This window comes from Pipistrellus hanaki (assembly GCF_964339955.1).
Source record: "Pipistrellus hanaki genome assembly, chromosome: 20".
Lineage (NCBI taxonomy): Eukaryota > Metazoa > Chordata > Mammalia > Chiroptera > Vespertilionidae > Pipistrellus > Pipistrellus hanaki.
The window spans coordinates 10,920,917-10,942,635 of NC_140522.1; the positions used below are offsets into that span (position 1 = coordinate 10,920,917).

The window sequence follows — 21,719 nt, forward strand, 5'->3', positions numbered from 1 at the left end:
CGCTGCCGCTGGGCGAGCTGGGCCCGGAGGGGAGGGAGGGAGCCTGCCTTCTGGTCCCTCCCGCGTCCTCACCGCCGCTGCCCTCGGCTGTGAGGACCGGCTGGGGGCTGCACCGCCGTGGGCAGGGCCTGCAGGGTCTGCAGGCTGTCTCAGGGAGAGGGCACCCTCCTCCTTTGGGAGGGCAGGGGAGCCTGCGGATAAAGCTCCTGCTGGGGGACCGCAGGATGGACTGACAGCGGGATGGACTGACAGCGAGATGGACCGACGGCTGGATGGACCGACGGCGGGATGGACCTACGGCGGGATGGACTGACAGTGGGATACACTGACAGTGGGATGGACTGACAGTGGGATGGGCTGACAGTGAAATAGACTGACAGTGGGATGGACTGACAGCGGGATGGACTGACAGCGGGATGGACCAACGGCGGGATGGACTGACAGTGGGATACACTGACAGTGGGATGGACTAGCAGTGGGATGGACTGTCAGCAGGATGGACCGACGGCGGGATGGACTGACAGCGGGAAGGACTGACAGCGGGAAGGACTGACAGCGGGATGGACTGACAGTGGGATGGACTGACAGTGGGATACACTGACAGTGGGATGGACTGACAGTGGGATGGACCGACGGCGGGATGGACTGACAGCAGGATGGACTGACAGCAGGAAGGACTGACAGCGGGATGGACTGACAGTGGGATGGACTGGCGGGAGGGTTGAATGCATGGCTGCTGGTGGTATGAAGCTGGGAGGCGCTAGGAGAGCGGAGAGTCTCTGTATTGGTCATTTGCTCTGAGAATGTAGAGACAGTAGAGCTGGGTGTTGATTTTTATTTTTTAATATATATTTTATTGGTTGTTTTTTTTTTTACAGAGAGGAAGGGGGTTAGACAAACATTGATGAGAGAGAAACATCGATCAGCTGCCTCCTGCACACCCCCCACTGGGGATGTGCCCGCAACCAAGGTACATGCCCCCGATCGGAATTGAACCTGGGACCCTTCAGTCCACAGGCTGACACTCTATCCACTGAGCCAAACCAGTCGGAGCTGGCTGTTATTTTTTAATGAGACAAGTATAGGGTGAGGGGGCATATACTACTAAAGAAAGGGGTTTTGAAAAGTGTGTTTAGCCCTAACCAGTTTGGCTCTGTGGATAGAGCATCAGCCTGCAGACTGAAGGGTCCCAGGTTCGATTCCGGACAAGGGCATGTACCTTGGTTGTGGGCACATCCCCAGTGAGGGGTGTGCAGGAGGCAGCTGATCAATTCTCATCAATGTTTCTAACTATCTTTCTCCCTTCCTCACTGTAAAAAACAATAAAATAAATTTAAAACAAAACAAAACTGTTTTTAATCCTAGCCAGCTAGCTCAGTTGGTTAGAGCATCATCCCAATATGCCGAGATTATGGGGTTTGATCTCTGGTCAGGGCACATAAGAAATAACCGATGAATGCATAAATACAGTGGTGCCTCACACAACGAACTTAATTCGTTCCAGGAGCAAGCTTGTTATGCAAAGAGTTCGTTATGTGAAACGAGTTTTCCCATAACAATACATGTTAAAAAAAATAATTCGTTCTGTAGCATAAAATATGCTAAGATGACATAAAAAAATATGCTAAGATGACATATTTTTATTTAGATACATCTAAAAACATAATTTAAAAAAAAACACATTTTTTTAATTTTAAGATAGACTAAGTAGAGTCTACTGAATCTTGCACATCTTCATCCATTTTCTGCTTTTTGGCCGATGGTTTCATGAAAAACCTGTCCAAAGTTCGCTGTGCGAGGCGTTCGTTATGCGAGGCACCACTGTAAGTGGAACAACAAGTTGATATTTCTCTCTCCCTCCCTCTCTCTAAAGTTAATAAATAAAATTTAAAAAATAGATTACTGTTTTTTTAGCAATTACGGGTATATTGGCAATGATAGTATTAGTATTGTTGCTTTGAGACTGTTGTAATATAGGATACAGCCAATGAGTAAGTATGGAATATCCTATTATCCATCTTTTTCTGAGAAGGATATTTTCTATTTGGAAAAGTAGTGATACAGTGTGCCGGAAGCTGATCATTGTCTCACTAATAGAAAGATGTGAAAGGCTGGTCAACCTTGAAGCTCTGAAAGGTCAGAGCTAAGCACTCCCTATCTAATTGAGACAACGGTAACTGAGGCAACTTCCTTATCAAATAATCATGTAAATCCTTACTGATATGATAATCTGCTTATTACCTGCCTAAGGGCTATAAGTGTATCCCAGACCTGCTTAAGGGTAATGGGTGTATCCCATAGTCCAGTGTTTTTCAACCATTTTTGGGCAAAGGCACACTTGTTTCATGAAAAAAATCACGAGGCACACCACCATTAGAAAATGTTAAAAAATTTAACTCTGTGCCTATATTGACTATATATAAAGTAATTCTCTTGAATAGGAATCAAATAAACACAAAGAAAGTATTTTATAATTACTTTATTATGAAATATTAAGTAAACAAAATAGTGAAAAATTATAAAATTCTTGTCTTGTCTGCACCCACGGCACACCAGGCAACATCTCGCGGCACACTAGTGTGCCGCGGAACAGCGGTTGAAAAACGCTGCCATAGTCTCATAAATGGGATAGCAAGGCCGGAGTCCAGCAGTAGCTCTCCCACTAGAGTTGGACTACCACCTGGCCCCTCCCCCATATCGCCAAATTAAATTTCTTCTAGTCTCTTTTAATTTTCCAGAACCCGAACTCTGAACCAGAACCCCGAACCACGTGGGATGTGAAAGGGGCTCCCATAAGTGTAAGATAGAAGAGGCTACATTGGAATTTGAAGTATCAGTATGAACTCATGGGGTATTTGTACTATATATTATATTATTACATTATATCATCTCATACCATATTACATTGTATTAACTGAAAAGGCCCACTAGTGAAACGATGGCCAACACAGTAGCAACGAGCATCTTTTTTTTTTTTTTTTAATATATTTTATTTGATTTTTTTACAGAGAGGAAGGGAGAGGGATAGAGAGCTACGAGAGAGAAACATCGACCAACTGCCTCCGGCACAGCCCCTACTAGGAATGTGCCCGCAACCAAGGCACATGCCCTTGACCGGAATCGAACCTGGGACCCTCCAGTCTGCAGGCCGACGCTCTATCCACTGAGCCAAACCGGTTTCGGCATCAACGAGCATCTTTCCTACAAATTATTATTTTGACGTAACATTTCCCACTGAAACAAACCAAGACTTCCTGAAGAACTGGTTGATTCCTGGTTTGGGGGCAGGACATGGACACACTGACTCTGTCATATCATCTTGTCATATCGGGTCACAGGGAAGCTAGTCTCGTAAGAAGGAAGAGGAGCCAACTGCAAGAGGCATCATCCATCGCCAAAGACAGCAGGATTTCCGCCTAAGTCCAAGGGTTGAACTTGTGTAAGTCCATAGGCTCACAATTATATGTTTTTTTAAGTTTAAATAATCACATTTGGGAGATTTCAAGTAAGAAAGCAACTTGAAACCCTGGGACGTGAAGTAAAAGAACCAAGCATTTTTCTTGCCTTTCCTCCATCAGTTGGACCACCAGGAAACCAACGGATACAGGAGGCATCTCTTTATGAAGAAAGCATTGCCATGACCACTCGTTGGAGAAGTGGTAGGATTAGCATAGTACCAGTTTGCAGCTCCCAGTGAATGAATGGATGTGGGTATCAAGCACCCGTGGTTGCTTACAGAACAGAAGGGAGTCCAAAGACGTTCTCCTGTTCGAGGTCACGTCACCACCTAATGTCTTGCCAAGAGGGTGGAGTCTGACTCCCCAAGCCTCAGCTGCCCCAGCTGCCCCGTGGAAGGCAGCCCAGCCTCGCTGACCTGCGCCAACAGCGTGTCCCCGGCAACATCCCAGCGGCAGGAGGCGTCCCAAGTCAAGGACTCGGGTGTCTCAGGAGGTCAGTGGTGAGACTGGGAAAGGGGTCAAGGAGGAACTTGAAAACTTAGAGACTTAACATCAAGAATGTTAAATGGGCCGAGACCGGTGTGGCTCAAAGGATAGAGCGTCGGCTTGGGGACTGAAGGGTCCCGGGTTCAAGGTCAAGGGCATGTACGATTGGTTGCGGGCACATCCCCAGTAGGGGGTGTGCAAGAGGCAGCTGGTCAATGATTCTCTCTCATCAATGTTTCTAACTCTCTATCCCTCTCTCTTCCTCTCTGTATATAAAAGAAAATATATATAAAAGAATGTTAAATGGCAATGACAGAGTCCCAGGGTGTTTGCTTGGGAGAAAAACTATAAAGATGCACAAGCAACATGGTCACTTGGAGGGAAGGATGCAATGGAAAGGAAGCACACAGCCCTAGCTGGTTTGGCTCAGTGGATAGAGCACTGGCCTGCAGACTGAAAGGTCCCAGGTTCGATTCCAGTCAAGGTCATGTACCTTGGTTGCGGGCACATCCCCAGTAGGGTGTGTGCAGGAGGCAGCTGATCCATGTTTCTCTCCCATCAATGTTTCTGACTCTCTATCCCTCTCCCTTCCTCTCTGTAAAAAATCAATAAAATATATTTTTTTGAAAAGAAAGGTAGCGCACAGAAGGCCTTCTCGATGCAGAAAAGTTGTTTCTTGATGTGGGTGGTATTCTATGCCATATAACTACATGTAAATAAGTTAATACTAATATGATGCTATATAAAATTAGATAAATTTTAATTTAATAACTTAATATTAAATATTGATAGATGCCTTATAATTCATTAAGTTATACATTCATTTTGGTGAGATTTTCTCTCTGCGTTTTGTTTTTCAATAAAAAGTTTTAGAATAATGTACATAAACTGGATGGCAGAAATTTGTAGAATCTTTTCACAGCAACACAAAGACAGTGAGTTTTTGTAGCTGCTTTTACACTTACCCTTCACGGATGGTGATGTAATGGTAATTACACGGATTGGCCACAAGGGTGAGCTCTGTGCTGCCACAGGCCCTGGGCACACTGATGAGAAGGGGATTTTAATGTTTATGTAACCATGAGTGTCAGGATAAAACAAGCAATTTTTTTTTTGTCCTTTGATCAGCTCTGGCCATTTTTATTTCTAAATACTGACAATATTGTAGCTTTCTCCTCCTTTAAAATGTTCTACTTTATTTAATAAGTTACCATGATAAAACCCCAGAAACCATCCTAACAAAATGTGAAGACCTAACATGTGATGAAAAGTTTTCTAGCGTGGATGGACCAGGAAAATGTGATACTTAGTGAAATAAGCCAAACGGAGAAAGACAGGTATCTCATGATCTCACTTGTCGGTGGCATCTAACGAACAAAATGAATTGGCCAACAAAATAAGACCCGAAACAGGGAGGCATGGAACAGACTGATGTACCTCGATGTGGGGTTGGGGGGATGAAAAGAAATAAACCAAAGAACGTATATACCTATTAGTGTCCCAGCACACGGATTCGTGCACATAGAAAGAAAATTAATTAGAAGAAATATCTTTTTTTTTTTTTTTTTTTTGAGGCAGCCCTGGGATTCGAACCCAGAAGAAATATCTTGAGATCACTGTTCGCCCTTTCTCTATTAAGTGTCAACTGGGCTGATGTTTCTATACTAATAAAAGCCTAAGTGGTCCTAGTGCCCTTGTGCAACGCTCTCACATCACTACCAGATGGCCATCCTCATGTTGTCACAAGATGGCCGCCACAAGATGGCCAGCAGGGGAGGGCAGTTGGGGGCGATCAGGCTGGCAGGGGAACAGTTAGGCATCAATCAGGCCGGCAGGGGAGCAGTTAGGGGGTGACCAGGCTGGCAGGCAAAAGCGCTTAGAGGCAATCAGGCAGGCAGGCGAGCTGTTAGGAGCCAGCATTCCTGGATTGTGAGAGGAATGTCTGACTGCCAGTTTAGGCCTAATCTCACCGAGGGGTCCCAGATTGGAGAGAGTACAGGCCAGGCTAAGGGACAGGGCCTCCCCTCCCCCCACGCATGAATTCCTTGCACCGGGCCTCTAGGACATTTATGGTAAGAATGACTCATTCTGATTGCTGGTTGAGAACTCACTTTGGTTCATTAGCGATGCCTTGGGGTCTGGTATCCTTCCCGCGGCTGGCTGCCTCTTGGTGGCAGGCAGCTGGCCGGCTGATGGACAGTGACTGCTGCAGAAGGTCCTTCTGGGTGGACACCAGGGCTTTCCCCCCGATCTGATGTTTTCTCAGGATCCCATGCTTTGCTCCAGAGCCGAAACCCAGGCTCTCATTCCAGGGCTTTCCCCGGTGCCTCAGGAGCACACTCAGTCCAGGGCCTGCCCCTGGTCCAGGTGCCGCACCCTCCGCTGCCAGCCTCAGGCCCCAGCCGGCCCCTCTGCACCCAGAATGCGTCCTCCGGGCTGCTCTCCCGATGCATACACAGCGATTAAGCAAATGGGCTCTGGCCGTGGCGAGAACGGAGTTAGAGTCCTGGTTCAGCCACTTTTATGCGACCTTAGGCAAATCACTTCACCTCCCGAAGCCCTTGTTGCCTTTCCCATTAAGGGCAACAATATTCACTTAGCATGAATGTTTGACAAAGCAAGCACCCCCTGCACCCAGCACCCAATTAAAGAACTCGAACAGCTGGCATCCAGCCACTGACCAAAAATTTTTATTGATTTTTGTACAAAGAGGAAGGGAGAGGGATAGAGAGTGAGAAACATCGATGAGAGAGAATCATCCATCAGCTGCCTCCCGCACACCTCCTACTGTAGATGTGCCCGCAACCAAGGTACATGCCCTTGACCAGAATCGAACCCGGAACCTTTCAGTCCTCAGGCTGACGCTCTATCCACTGAGCCAAACCGGCTTTGGCGACCCCACCTCTTTTGGCCACAGGTGCAGTGGGTCTGCGTTTGAACCTGATATACATGCTCACATACAGCATTTGTATTCTCATTTCTGTTTTTCCCCTTCTCCTCCTCCTTCTGAGATTCACCCAGGCCGTCACATTGGTGATGATCCTTTCGTTCTCATGCTGCTGGTTGAGCGCTTGGGCCTTTACCCAGACAGCTGTGAGGGACGTGCCAGATGCAGGGTTACGCAGTGAAAAAACAAACAAGCTGACACATCTCTCCTGAACGGGGGTAGAGCCAAGTTCTAGACTCGGAGAGAATTCTTACTGACAGGTACCCTGGCAGGATGGAAAAGCATCAGGGTCTTAAACAAGACACATTTGTCACTGAATTCTGACCCTTTCCTGTCCTAATAGTGTGACTTGGGTAGTGAATGACCTTTTTGAGAGTCAGTTTCTTCATTGGAAAAATCATAATAAAAATGTCGCCTGCAGCAGAAACCGGTTTGGCTCAGTGGATAGAGCGTCGGCCTGCGGCCTGAAGGGTCCCAGGTTCAATTCTGATCAGGGACACGTACCTTGGTTGCGGGCACATCCCCAGTGGGGGGTGTGCAGGAGGCAGTTGATCGATGTTTCTCTCTCATCAATGTTTGTCTAACCCCCTTCCTCTCTGTAAAAAATTAATAAAATATATATATTTTTAAAATGTCTTCTGCACTTGGTGGTAGATAGGGTCACCTGAGACGCATCTGCGAAGACCCTGGCAGTGTGCCTAGAGCACAGGAAGGTGTTTGCACAGGCCCTGGCCACACTTTAGGGGCAGGAGGAGAGCAGGTTTCAAGGGAGAAACCTTTTCTCTCCTGGATGCATTTACTCAGCGGATTTATTCATACATATCTTTTGGAAATATTTTTTTAAATATTTTTTATTGATTTTTTTTTTTTTTTTTTTTTACAGAGAGGAAGGGAGAGGGATAGAGAATTAGAAACATCCATCAGCTGCCTCCTGCACACCTCCTACTGGGGATGTGCCTGCAACCAAGGTACATGCGATTGACTGGAATTGAACCCAGGACCTTCCAGTCTGCAGGCCGACATTCAGTCCACCAAGCCAAACCCGTTAGGGCTGGAAATATTTTTATTATAAAATTAGCAAAAGGCAGAGAAATGTTTATATTTTCAAAATGTATGACCAGCTGAAGCAAATGCTTCTAACCGCCTGTCCAGTTGGTGGCACATCCACAGAGAGACTAAAACACAGCATTGACCCCATACCCCTGGTGGGTGGACTCTATGGACAAAAGTAGATAGATGATAGATAGATAGATAGATAGATAGATAGATAGATAGATAGAATCATTATATTAATATCTTTTTGAAATATATATTTTATTGATTTTTTTTTTTTTCCCCGGAAAAGAAGGGAGAGGGATAGAGAGTTAGAAACATCGATGAGAGCCGAAACTTGTTTGGCTCAGTGGATAGAGCGTCGGTCTGCGGACTGAAAGGTCCCAGGTTCGATTCCAGTCAAGGGCATGTACATTGGTTGCGGGCACATCCCCGGTAGGGAGTGTGCAAGAGGCAGCTGGTCGATGTTTCTCTCTCATTGACGTTTCTAGCTCTCTATCTCTCTTCCTTCCTCTCTGTAAGAAAAATCAATAAAAATATATTAAAAAAAGAAAAAAAAAGAAACATCGATGAGAAACATCGACTCCTGCACACCTCCTACTTGGATGGGCCCAAAACCAAGGCCCTTGACCAGAATCGAACCTGGGACCTTCCAGTCCGCAGCCGATGCTCTATCCACTGAACCAAACCAGTTAGGGCTATATTAATATCTTAGGAACCAAGATTTTCAGCATAAAAGAGACAGGAGTCTAAACTTTAGAAAAGTTAAGTAAAAATCCTCCAACCCAAGCGTGTCAAACTGAAAGGCTAACATCAGCCACATAAAGGAGGCATGTGGCCCGTGGGCCGCGAGTTTGACATGCTTGGTCCAACCCATTACGATGTACTATTGTACAGGAGGCAGTAACTCAGGCCAAGAAGTGCTGACACCTAATAGCAATGAGCATCACTAGTGCCCAGGTGTAAATGTTCTAATTTGAATAAAATATAAATTCATGATGTAACATTTTTCTTTCCGCCTCTGCCCACTTAAAGATCCTAGGAGCAGTGGCACCCACCGCTTCTTGATTTCCAAATATTATACACACAAAGAAAAAGCCCGGCTCTTCAGAGAAATGGTCCATGGCACAAAATGTACAAGATGTCCCGGAGACACCTTTTGTGTCAGAAGGTAAGGAAACCAATGTCTGGCTGGTGTAGCTCCGCTGGTTGGTTGCTGTCTTGTGCACCAAAGGTTGCCGGTTCAAATCCCAGTCAGGGCACCTGCCTAGGTCTCAGGCGTGGTCCCTGAATGATGTTTCTCTTTCTCCCTCTCCCTTCTCTCTAAAAATCAATTTAAAAAAAGAAATCAATCTGCAAACTCCAATGTGGAGGAAATTCAGTTTCCAATAACATGTTTTTTCCAATCTATAATCTTCTCATAGGTTTAGCTTTACTCTGATTTATAATTATGTCAGATTTGTAATTATATTATGGTTGGGATTACCCCCATTAGAATATGGTTATTTGCAAAGAATATATGGCCCTTCTGTGGCTCAAAACAAATATCCCGTTCTATGTATTTTATTGGATTTTCAAATATGCTCAGTTCATTATACAATGTTTAGTCTTTTTTAAAAAAAAATCTATTTATTGATTTCAGAAAGGAAGGGAAATAGAAACATTGATGAGAAAGAATCGATAGGCTGCCTCCTGCTTGCCCCTCACTGGGGATCGAGCCTGCAACCCAGGCATGTGCCCTGATCTGGAATCCAACCTTAACCTCCTGGTTCATAGGTTGATGCTCAACCACGGAGCCATACCAGGCCTCAATGTTTATAGTAGTCTTTAATATTGTGTAGAAGATAAGCACTATGCTCTAAATCAAGTATAAGCTTTTTTTTTATTTTATTGATTTTTCACAGAGAGGAAGAGAGAAGGATAGAGAGTTAGAAACATCGATGAGAGAGAATCATCGACGAGCTGCCTCTTGCAAACCCCCTACTGGGGATGTACCCACAACCAGGGTACATGCCCTTGACCGGAATCGAACCTGGGACCTTTCAGTCCGCAGGCGGACGCTCTATCGACTGAGCCAAACCGGTGCCGGCTATAAGCTTATTTTTTAAACAATGAGATTCTAGTCATATTTCATAATAAGGTACAATACAGAGCACTAAGCAAATACATTATTTTTTTAATTTTTTAAATTAAATTATCTTTGTACATATACCATTAGCAAATACATTATTAATGAGCTAGGATTTCTTTATATTCCTTACCGTAGAAGAGTCTGTGGTATAAGGTTAACTGAATAGTTTTAAAAGGGTTATGCATATTTTATATATATATATATATATATATATATATATATATATATATATATGAAGAGATTTTCAAACTGGTAAAATTCTCCAGCATCTCAGCACTCACTACGAAGTGTCTGAGGAGCTGCTCGAAAGCGGTGGCCCATGGCATGTAACCCAGAAGCCACTGGAATAAGGTTCTGTCATAGGATGCGTTTCTTTTCCTTTTTTAATTAAGTGTATTGCCTTGGCTGGTGCTTTTCAGTGGTTAGAGCATCAGTTTGATTCCCAGTCAGGAGTTTGATCCCCAAGGCCCTGTTGGGGAGCCTGTAGGAGGCAACCAATCAATGTGTCTCTCACATCCAAGTTTCTCTCTCTTTCCCTCCCCACTCCCTCTCTCTCTAAAATCAATGGGGAAAAATACCTTTGGGTAAGGATTAACAAAAAGTTTGTGGGTAACACTGGTTAATAAGATTATATAGGTTTCAGAGTGCAGCTCTGTGACCCATCATCTACCGTTTCCCTGAAAATAAGACAGTGTCTTATATTATTTTTTCTCCCAAAGTTGTGCTAGGTCTTATTTTCGGGGATGTCTTATCTTTCCATGTGCTAGGTCTTGTTTTCGGGAAAACACAGTATATATATATTGCATTGTTGTTCATCACCCAAAGTCTTATTTCCTCTATCACCATATTTTTATTCCTTTTACCCTCTTCAACTTCCTCCTCACCCCTCCCCCTCTGGTAACCACCATACTGTTGTGTCTAGGAGTTTTTGTTTTTTTTAAACCCACAAGTGAAATCATATGGTCCTTGTCCTTTTCCACTTGACTTATTTTGCTTAGCATTATGCTCTCAAGATCCATCCTTGCTGTGGTAGTATTTCATCTGTGACTGAGTAGTAGTATTCCATTGTATACATGTACCACATCTTCTTTATCCAATCATCCTCTGAAGGACTTGTTTCCATATCTTCGTTACTATGAATAATGCTATAATCAACATAGGGGTGCATGCATCTTTATAAACTAGAGGCCCAGGGCACGACATTCATGCACTAGGGTGGGGGTGGGGGGTATCCCTCAGCCAGGCCTGCGGCCTCTCGCAGTCTGGGAGCCTTCAGGGGATGTCCAACTGACTGCTTAGTCCCTCAGCCCCGGAAGCATGCCTAAGCCGTCAGTCAGACATCCTTAGTGCCAAGGGGGCGGGAGAGGCTCCAGCCATGGCTGCTGTGCTTACCAGCCATGAGCCCAGCTCAGGGCTTCTGGCTGAGCTGCACTCCCCCTGTGGGAGCGCACTGACCACCAGGGGGCAGCTCCCACATTGAGCATCTGCCCACAGTGGTCAGTGTGCGTCATAGCAACCACAACCAGCCGTTCCACTATTTGGTCAATTTGCATATTAGCCTTTTATTATATAGGAAGGATACTACTATAAATTGGCTGTACCAATTTAAATTCCCACCAGCAGTATATGGAGGTTCCTTTTTCTCCACAACCTCTCCAACACCTGTTATTTATTGTCTTGTTGATAGCCATTCTAACAGTTTGAGGTGGTATTTTATTTGTATTTCCCTTATAGCTAATAAAGTTGAGCATTTCTTCATGAAGCTGTTGCTCCTTTGTATGTCTTCTTTAAAAAAAAGTGTCTGTTACCAAAACCGGTTTGGGTCAGTGGATAGAGCACTGGCCTTCAGACTGAAAGGTCCCAGGTTTGATTCCGGTCAAAGGCATGTACCTTGGTTGCCAGCACATCCCCGGTGGGGGGTGTGCAGGGGGCAGCTGACCGATGTTTCTCTCTCATCGATGTTTCTCTCTATCCCTTTCCCTTCCTCTCTGTAAAAAATCAATAAAATATTTCAAAAAAAGTCATAATTGTCAAGAGCTGCTATAAACTAAGAAAAATCACATAGCCCAGCCAGCATGACTCAGTGGCTGAGCATCAACCTATGAACCAGCAGGTCCCTGTTTGATACCAGCTGGATCCCCAGTGGGGGGCATGCAAGCAGCAGTCAATCAATGATTTGCTCTCATCAGTGATATTTCTCTCCCTCACTCCCTCTCTAAAATAAAAATATTATTTTAAAAATCACACACCCAACCAAATTTTTGAATATACAAAGCTATACAAAGTTAATGCTTAGCAAAGAATGACCAATAGACATTTGAAATAATATTCAATCCTGTAAGTAACCAGGAAAGTCTGAAGGCACTATTTTTCACCCATCAGGTAAGTATGACAGCATGAAGTGTTCAAAAAAGGTTGTGAGAAAACAAGGCACTCCCATCTATTATTAATGGAGCAGGTATATTGGTAGCATTTTTTGCAGGACAATTGAGCAGTATAGATTAAAATGTTTAATGTCCAGCCGGGACCGGTTTGGCTCAGTGGATAGAGCTTCAGCCTGGGAACTGAAAGGTCCCTGGTTCGATTCCGGTCAAGGGCATGTAACTTGGTTGAGGGCACATCCCCAGTAGGGGGTGCGCAAGAGGCAGCTGATCAATGATTCTCTCTCATCGATGTTTCTAACTCTTTATCCCTCTCTCTTCCTCTCTGTGAAAAATCAATAAAATACATTAAAAAAAAAATTAAAATGTTTAATGTCCATTCTCATTTGAGTCAGGTCACTTCCAGAAATCTATCTTTGGGAAATACTTGAACATGTGCACAAAGATATATACATAAAGATACTCACTGAAGTGTTGTTTGTTTTTTATTGGGGGAAGGGCTACTTATTGAAAAAATGGAAACTTTCTATGTCAGTCAGAAAGAAAACAAAGGATTGCTGAGCAATTAAAATGAGTACTTCCATGAAAAAAATCTCCAAGATATACCATAGTGTTAAATGGTAAAAAGTAAGTTCTTGATCGTGAATTACATAGTGCAGCCATTTTGACTGTGTATATCACATAGCTATGTGCATATTATACGGGGTCAGTTATGACATAGCGACTTTCACTTTTACCCAATATTCCAGTGTTTTGATTAAGAAAAAGAAAAGTTTAGAAAAAGAGACATTAAGCTACTAGTTGTGTTTACCTTAAAGAGGGGAGAAAAGGGTGAAAGTGAAGAGATTTTTACTTTTCCCTCTATAAACTGTGAAAATGGAAAAACCAAACAATTATTTTGCAACTTCTGTGAAATTAAAGTTACTATAAAAGGTAACACGAGATTACTTTCAAAAACAAATGTCATGGACCTCAACCAAGTTTACCGCTAGCCATTTTCAAAGTCACCATAAACAACAAACGCATTATGGCGTTGTAGCTGGTAGTTTTCCAGTTCTCCTTCGTGTACAACATCACTAGGAAATAAATTCTCCCAAAGAATTCCTCACTCCTTCATGGAATATTACTGCCTTACACATTACCTTCCCGGCCACGAGCCCCAGAACCCCAAACTGGCAGGTCCCCAGGGGTGGGGGGACTTTCTATCAGAGCAGTATGGACTGTGTCTGCAGCAGTCCTATTTCCACAGAAGCTGGCCATTTAAGAAAAAAAAATAACTGTCACCTATAATTCATAAATTGTATATTCCCCTGGGATGGCAGGAGGTATGAAACGATTATGCAATAAGAAAAGGTCTTATGACCCGTAGCTGGGATCCAGTCTCGGCTGATCTCACCGGCTCTGCGTGCCAGCAGCCTGACCCCCAGCATATGACCCCTGGCAGCGGCCTGACCCCCAGCAGATGACCCCCTGGCAGCGGCCTGACCCCCAGCAGATGACCCCCCCTAAGCAGCCTGACCCCCCCCATTCTTCCCCCTCCCCCCCGCGCAGCAGCATGACTCTGCACAATGAGCGCCCCTAACCCCCCCTCCTTCCCGGGCCCTGACACACAAGGAGGCCAAGCGTGACCTGCAAGAGGCCTAAGGTCACGGCGAGGACATCGCCTCGGGGTGGACAGAAACCCCGCAAAGGCCGCTGCCACACCGACCCCATCTCACTCCGCAGTCCGCGCCCGCTCGCAGGGCTTTGGGTCCACGTGAACGCAGCCATGGGGGCCGGCGTGGGGGTGGGGGAACATGGACCCGCCGTCATGAACCGTGCACGCTGCAGGCCTTTCTCTACTGAAACCCCCAGTCCTTCAGGCCCCGGGAGCCGCCCCCTCCATTTTGTCCCCGAACCCTCCAGCGGCCCGAGCGGCGCCGCTGTGAGCCCCGGAGCGCCGAGGGGAAAGGGGGGAGGGAAGCGGGGGGACCGGAAGGACAAAGGACGGGGGCCGCGGCCTGACCGAGCCCACTTCCGGCGGGGGCCGCGCGCGGGACAAAGCGGCGGCGACGAGCGCCCCCCTCCCCCCAACGGCGCGCGCCCGGGGGCCGAGCACGCGGAGCACGAGCGCGGGCGACGGTTAGAAATGGCGGTTGGGGCGGAAGGCGGGGGCTGGGCGGGGAGGGGCGCGGTCTCGAGGGGCCGCCCGCGCCCCGCCGCAGCGCGGGTGCGGCGTCGCTTCCCGAGCCCTCCCCTCCCGCGGGGCCGGCTGGCAGGGCGGGGGGAGCCCCTCTGGGAGAAGGGATGGCTCGTTCGATGAACAAAGGAGATGGCCCGGACCAGCGAAGCCACTGCAGAGCAGCAGAAACGTTCCCTAAAATGGCGGCCGGCGCTGGGGGGGCGGGGCTTCCGCTGGAGCGGCCCTGGAGGGGGCGGAGCTTCCGCTGGCGCGGCCCTCGGCGGGGCGGAGCTTCCGCTGGCGCGGCCCTCGGCGGGGCGGGGCTTCCGCTCGCGAAGGCCCGGGGCGGGGCGGCGGTGCAGGCGCCGGCTGGTCCCCATGGCTGCCTCGCCGGAGCCCTCGGAGCCCGGGCAGCAGAAGGTAACCTGGGGGGCGGGGGCGAGCGGGGCGCGGGCGGGCGGGCGCCTCTGGAGGACGCGGCCTCTGCAGCTGGGACCCCGGAGGCCGGAGCACGTGCCGTTGGCTTCCCTGCCCTCCGGTGGATCTATTCCTGAGCCCCACGTTCCCTGTGCACGGGACTCAGTAGTATATGGTCCCTGCATTGCCGGGACGAGGGAGCACCCAGCAGGAGGAGGGGCCGGTGCTAGTGAGCACCGCGGGGCTCTGGGAAAGGCCGACCGGCCATGCGCTGTAATTCATAGTCCAGTGGGTTTGCAAGCAAGCTCCCCGAGGTCGGGGCCTGGCCGTGGAGGAGCGGGAAGCTGGTGCGATTCCCGCGGGCTTCTGTGCAGAGGAGGAGAGAAGGTTGGAGTTAATCTTGCTCGCTCTCGACCTCGTGGAGCACTGCAGGGCGATTGCATGTAACCCGCGTCCACCGCTGTGGCCGGGACGCGCTACCCTGTGAATTTACCATCCAGGCGCGGCCACGCGCTGCTGCTTCCACCTGGGCCTGATGGTGCAAAGCCCCCGCCTGGCCGCTCACTGCCCAGCCTGGCCGCTCCCTTCCTCCAGGTGCCCCAAAGCTGAGCGAGGCTCCGGGCTCCAGCTCCCCGGAGGGCTGCGGAGCTTCTGTCCGCACAGCTGTCATAACACCAATCATTGGGCTAGAAGCTAATCATGTGTCTCCTTTCTCTTGGACTTAATATCCACTGCGTATATCAATGGCTCAATCGTGAACAGACTGAAGACCCGCAGTGCATCATAATTGCTCCTAATCTGTGGTTAGGATAGTCTCTGACCAGCTTGGAAATTGTGCTCAATTTTTCAAAGTTCATGTTTCTCTGGGGATTTTTCCACCTATACTTGGCCAAGACAGCCGATCATTCAAAGGTTCATATGAACAAATGTTGGACAAAATCTTTCCATATTCAATAACAAATTTTGCCTATTTATACAACTCTTGGTGCCTTTGGTTTTTAATGAATATTATTTGGAATATATTTAGTGTAACAAAATGTACCCATTTGTAACTCCCATATTTAATATACGGAATTCTTTGCTGTTTTGTGAGAACACTGGGCTCTTGAATGGAGCTTTAGTCTCTTCTATACCGGACTGTTCACTCTGATAGAGAACCGCTGTCATGTAATGGTCAGGGTGGTCTAATTCACTGAGAAGTGATAAAAGAATTTAAATGGAAGAAAAAATTAACAACCTATTTAATTGGCCCAGCATTAGCAAAACAAAATACTGTAAGTGAAGTCCTGTAAATTGTTCATGAAACACTACCACCTATCAAAGCTCATCAAAAAGTATAAAGTAGATGTCTGAATTACGTAGCAGCCCAGGGTAATATCAGAAAAACCAGCTCTTTCGACCCCCCCCCCCCCCCCCCCCCAATTATTTCTACTACAATCCAGAGATGGATCTTTAAGGGAAAGGGCCTGGCCAGTTTGGCTCAGGGGAAAGAGCACTGGCCTGCAGACCAAAGTGTCGAGTTCAATTCTGGTCAAGGGCATGCACCTTGGTTGCAGACTCCTCCCCAGCCCAGGCCTTGATCGGATCTGTTTCTGTCTCCCTCTCATCCACCCTATCTAAAAGATCAATGGAAAAATATCCTTGGGCGAGGATTAAAAATAAGATAGGTTATTAAGCTAGCATACCTGATAGAACTAGCCCTTAACTTTTATTCTGCTCTTCTTTGCTTGAGAAATTTTAAAATATGAAATTTGGGCTCTGGCTGCTGTGGTTGAGTTGGTTGGCCAGTTCATCCTCTGTAACAAGAGGAAAACAATATGGACAGAGGCAGATACATTTGGCAATGGGAAATGAGCTGGGTTAATTTGATCTGATCTGTTCCCTATAAATTATTAAATTGGCATTCTGACTTAGAAACCTTGAACTTCCCTTGGTTCTATCAAGGTCAGCTGGTAATGTTGCTTTTATAAATCTCAGAATAGGCCTATAAAATATTATTCGAAAAATTCCTTAGTTTAAGGGCTAAATTCATTACTGACAAAACTGAAGACTAATCAGGGAACAGAGAAATGTTAATTTCCATTTCTGAGAATCTTACAATTCATATCCTGAAGACTAGTTCTTACTTGCTTCTGGAAATTAACAGTCATCAATACTCTGAACCAGTGAATTTCAATCTTTTTTCATCTATGGCACACATTACTAAAATTGTGGCACTCCAAAATGTATTTCTTGCTGACAAAAAAATTAGGTATGATTCATTCACACCAGATGTCTGTTGTTCACTGTTGTCATTTTAAAATTTGACAATCTAATGGGAGAGAGGTCAGTACCCCAGACTAGTCAGATGTGGTCATGTTTCTAATTCCCCCCCAAAATATGTTTTATTGATTTCAGAGATGCAGAGATATAGAAACATCAATGATGAGAATCACCAATTGACTGCCTCCCGCACCCCCCGACACACACACACGGGGATTGAGCCTGAAGCCTGGGCCTATGCCCTTGGTCGGAATCAAACCCAGAGGCATCTCATCTTAGATTTTGTTCATTCTTACCCAGTTTCCATAAAAGCTGCAGAAACACAATTATGTATTTTAGTCCCATTACTCCCTAATGTGTGGCCTTTGGAAGATGACTCCTGTGAGCCTTGGTTTTTTCCATCCATAGCCAAAGGGTTAAAGGACACAGTGGAAAGGATGAGGTTTGGGGGAGGTTTGGAGGGAGGGGGAGAGGTGGGTAGAGGTTCCAGATCAACTTCCATTCTGTCAGCACCCTACAGCTCTATGTAAAGACCCCGAGCTGTTTCAGAGATCTGAGGTCAATGGGAACTAAACAGAAAGGCTGTCAAGGGCAGGGCACCGATACCCCCACCAGCTCCACTGAAGCGGTTTTAGGCCAGCGTTGGTTTCTCAACCACAACAGGTTACATTGTAGAATGTTCAGCGGCAGAATCCTGGGCCTCTAGCCACACGCTGCTTCTAGAAGGGACCATCTTAAATAGGGTATGCAATTTCTGGGAGATGTTTGTTTAAAGAGACCTGAAGTCTTCTAAACATTCCAATGGCCTACCCCAGATCTGACTTTTGAAAATATCTTCTAAAAAATCAGGTGGCCTGGATGGCTTAAACAACACGATTTGGCCACGCGTATTTTATGTACTGGTCAAGGATTGGGGTGGATGGCATTTTTCACAAGTGCCCCAAGAAATGTTTGTCTGCAGATTCTGGTGTATGCTGGGGGGTGTCACCCCATGGCTCCGTTATAAAAGGGAACCCAGACTTGAAAATCCCAGAGGCCTTATAGAAACCTGTGTGATCTTTGGTGGAGGTGTCCTGCTGGTCATGGTGCGTGGACAACCCTTCTCGCCCAAAAGTGAAAGCCACACCTTCTTCCCTGTTAGCGCCTCCTAGCCCAGCATCTAAGCCCCCTTCCCCGGGGAGATAGGCTGGCTTGGAGGTGGCATGCAGAGCCCAACGTTCCCCACCTGCAGAGCAGCTCACACCCTCACCTCCAACCACACGTTCCACTGGGCTTCTGAGCTGATAGAGTAACTGATTTTTTTTCCTGAGATGAAAAGCCTAGAAGCACAATTCACATATGTATATGAAAATTTGTGTTCAAGAGCTTTCAAAACTGAAGTGCAGTATGAACGAACACCTGCTGTGTGCTTGAAGTAACCTGTGCTCGGGGGAAGGGTTAGCAGGGAGAGACCAGAGGGAAAATGGAATAGAATGATCCAAGAGAGTGTGTAATTATTGCTTTATTAGGAACCAGGTCACACAGTGTCTTCTCTGGCAGAAGCTTAAGCCAAAGCAGCAAACAGGAGAAAAATACAACCAAGAATATGTTCTTATTTCAACCTTTTGCCGGACTTCCTTCCCCACTTGTGACCTGTCTGTCCCTTACATTACACCCAGTCCTAGAGAAATCTCCCCCTTTGGCCTCCCAGTGGAGTTACTTAATGGACAGCAGCTTTCTTTTAAAAGCTACATTACTGAAAACCTGCATAAGTTTTCTATTCTTTTTTATTGAATAGAAATGCCACAATGAAACATAGACGTGACTTTTTTTCTTGAACATCCAATCTCGTATCAGGCAAGGAAACAGATCAGGGTATGATGCCTAATATTTCTTTACATTAAATATTCTCTTTAAAATATTTTTATTAATTCCAGAGGGAGAGGGAGAGACATCAATGATGAGAATCATTGATTGGCTGCCTCCTGCACATCTCCTACTGATCAAGCCCGCAACCTGGGCATATGCCCTGACTGGGAATCGAACCGGTGACCTCTTGGTTCCTGGGTTGATGCTCAACCACTGAGCTACACCCTGCTGGGCTAAATATTTATTCTTGTAACTACTGATGTTCACCTCATCATTAGAATTGTGCTAGTCCCACTCATGCTTCCCAAATTTCATAACTGTTTAAAGAGCTCATAAAATGTGCTTATCTCTAGCCCGAGCCAGTTTGCCTCAGTGGATAGAGCGTTAGCCTGCAGACTCAAGGGTCCTGGGTTCGATTCCAGTCAAGGGCACATGCCTGGGTTGTGGCCTCCATCCCCAGTGTGGGGCATGCAGGAAGCAGCCAATCAATGATTCTCAGCATTGATGTTTCTATCTCCCTCTCCAAAATCAATAAAAATGCATTTAAAAATGTGCTTATTTCTGAACTACTTAATTAGCAAATTATTACCTAACATCAAAATTCAATGGATTTAGGTATGTTATTCTACTAGGGGCTTTCCGGTTGATTATCAAAGTTTCCCACTAAGATCCAGCTTCAGATCGAAGACCAAAAGCAGGATGTTAAAAGTAAATGGACCGATTCCTGGTCATATTACTTGCCAAACCACTGTGACCTACAATATTTTCTTGTTCAATCTGGGTTCTTTTTTATTTTATCTTAGACCTTTAAGCTCCTAGGAATTTTAGATGTCGAGAACATTCCCTGTGCTCGGGACTCAGTATTATATGGTTCATTAGGATCTGTTGTGGCTGGCCTTGGACATTTTTTGTTAACTAGTGAGTATCTACTTTTCTCTATATAAACACACACCTATCTGTAGCAAGCTGTTATTTTCTAGATGAAGTAATATGTCATGTATAATGACAATGGCTTTGCTTTTTGACAGGTAGAATTAGAAGATCATGCGATGTTGGAGTAGGGGGATTTATTGTCGTGACTTTAGGATACTGGTATGTGCACTGAGCATTCAAGGGGACCCAGGATTATAGGTTTATCCAATTCCAACGCACATGCTCTTTCCCGAGCAATTTCCCACCCTCAGTTACTTAGCAAGGACTTTTTAATGGAAATTTCCTAAGAAATGATATTGCTGGAATGTCTTAATCCTTTCAGTATGTGCATGTACTCATTCTATACCATTTCTGGAATAAATAGATGGCTGCATAATATGCCACTAATGCCAAGTTATGGCTTATACTTCGGTTATGAAGGCCTCCACCCTGTACCTTATACCCTAACTCCCATTTCACCCCTGCTCCCAGCGTATCTGATGTTACTAAGAACTGATACAGCATGGATGACTATCAACTGCTTTCATCGGCAAAAAATGCCAGACACAAAGTACTCTCGTTCCATTTAATCAGGTTCTAAAAATTAAGCTAAGGTGACAGGAATCCTCATCTTATAGGAGAGAAACATGCTAATTGTCTGTTACACAGTGAGGCATGACAACTGGATCACAGATCTGCAGGAGGGTGGAGAGCTACAGGAGGGTGGCAGACCAGCTGGTGCACGGATTCATGCACAGGGCTCCAATTTTATATAAAACATAATGTTCATAGGTATCGTTGACGCCAAACCACCAGATTAGAATGGTTATATTTTCAATCTCGGGGTACTCATCTGTAAGCATTCCTGAATTTTATTACTATAAAATGTCAAATGTTTCTATAGGAACTTTCTATTAACAGCTTCGTATTCTTCTCTTCCAAGGCTCCATTGTAGGTATAATTATGCAAAGCAAAGAATCCAGGAAAGAATCACCAGAGAAGGAATTAAAAATAAGATTTTATATGAGAGTACCCACCTTGATCCTGAAAGAAAACAAGCCAAGAGCAGCAGCAACGGCACCTGAACAGTCTCGAGCATAGAACCCAAATACAACTACTGATGTCGGTGTGAACCAAGATGAGATCAACTATGTAAAACATTGCATGTACCATACGGTTTTCAATCAAGTAAATAAACCATGTGTAAGCTGTAGTCTCTTTCACTTGTACGAACGTTTTATGAGCTCACTAGAGGCCCGGTGCACAAATTCGTGCACAGGTGGGTCCCTCAGCCTGGCTGGGATTGGGCCATTGTGGCTGTCTTGCCGTCCTGATTGGGGCCGGCTGGTGGGAGGGGCCGCAGGAGGTTGGCTGGCCCGGATGTGGGAGTGCACGGACCACCCGGTGGCAGCTCCTGCACTGTCAGTGTGCGTCATAGTGACCGGTGGATCAGTCACTCAGTTATTCTGTTGTCCCGTTGCTTAGGCTTTTATATATATAGATTCTGGCCCTGTTATCTACTACCAGTATAGCTTAATAGTGGACTTGGCATACAAAACAAAGTTTAAAAAAGTTCAGCAAGTTTAAAAAAGTTCCTTTGCAGTGAATGTAATGATGTCCATTTAAAAAAATAAAATCCCAGTTATATTTTAAAACTTGCCTT

The 21,719-nt window shown here is 45.9% G+C and overlaps 1 protein-coding gene across 1 annotated transcript; it reads left to right on the forward strand.

Annotated features, from left to right (window-relative positions):
* Positions 1-14,684: 14,684 nt before the first annotated feature.
* COX20 (cytochrome c oxidase assembly factor COX20) lies at positions 14,685-21,269 on the forward strand. Its single transcript, XM_084868964.1, has 4 exons — positions 14,685-15,037; positions 19,948-20,062; positions 20,173-20,236; positions 21,000-21,269. The coding sequence occupies exons 1-4, from the start codon at positions 14,768-14,770 to the stop codon at positions 21,139-21,141; spliced, it is 591 nt and encodes a 196-aa protein (XP_084725090.1). The 5' UTR covers positions 14,685-14,767; the 3' UTR covers positions 21,142-21,269.
* The last annotated feature ends 450 nt before the right edge of the window (positions 21,270-21,719 follow it).

Excerpts from the sequence above, each read along its gene's own strand:
- COX20 (XM_084868964.1), top strand. The coding sequence starts at position 14,768 with ATGGCCCGGACCAGCGAAGCCACTGCAGAGCAGCAGAAACGTTCCCTA. Across the intron at positions 15,038-19,947 it reads CGGAGCCCGGGCAGCAGAAG|ACCTTTAAGCTCCTAGGAAT; the intron begins GTAACCTGGGGG and ends ATTTTATCTTAG. Across the intron at positions 20,063-20,172 it reads TGGACATTTTTTGTTAACTA|GTAGAATTAGAAGATCATGC; the intron begins GTGAGTATCTAC and ends GCTTTTTGACAG.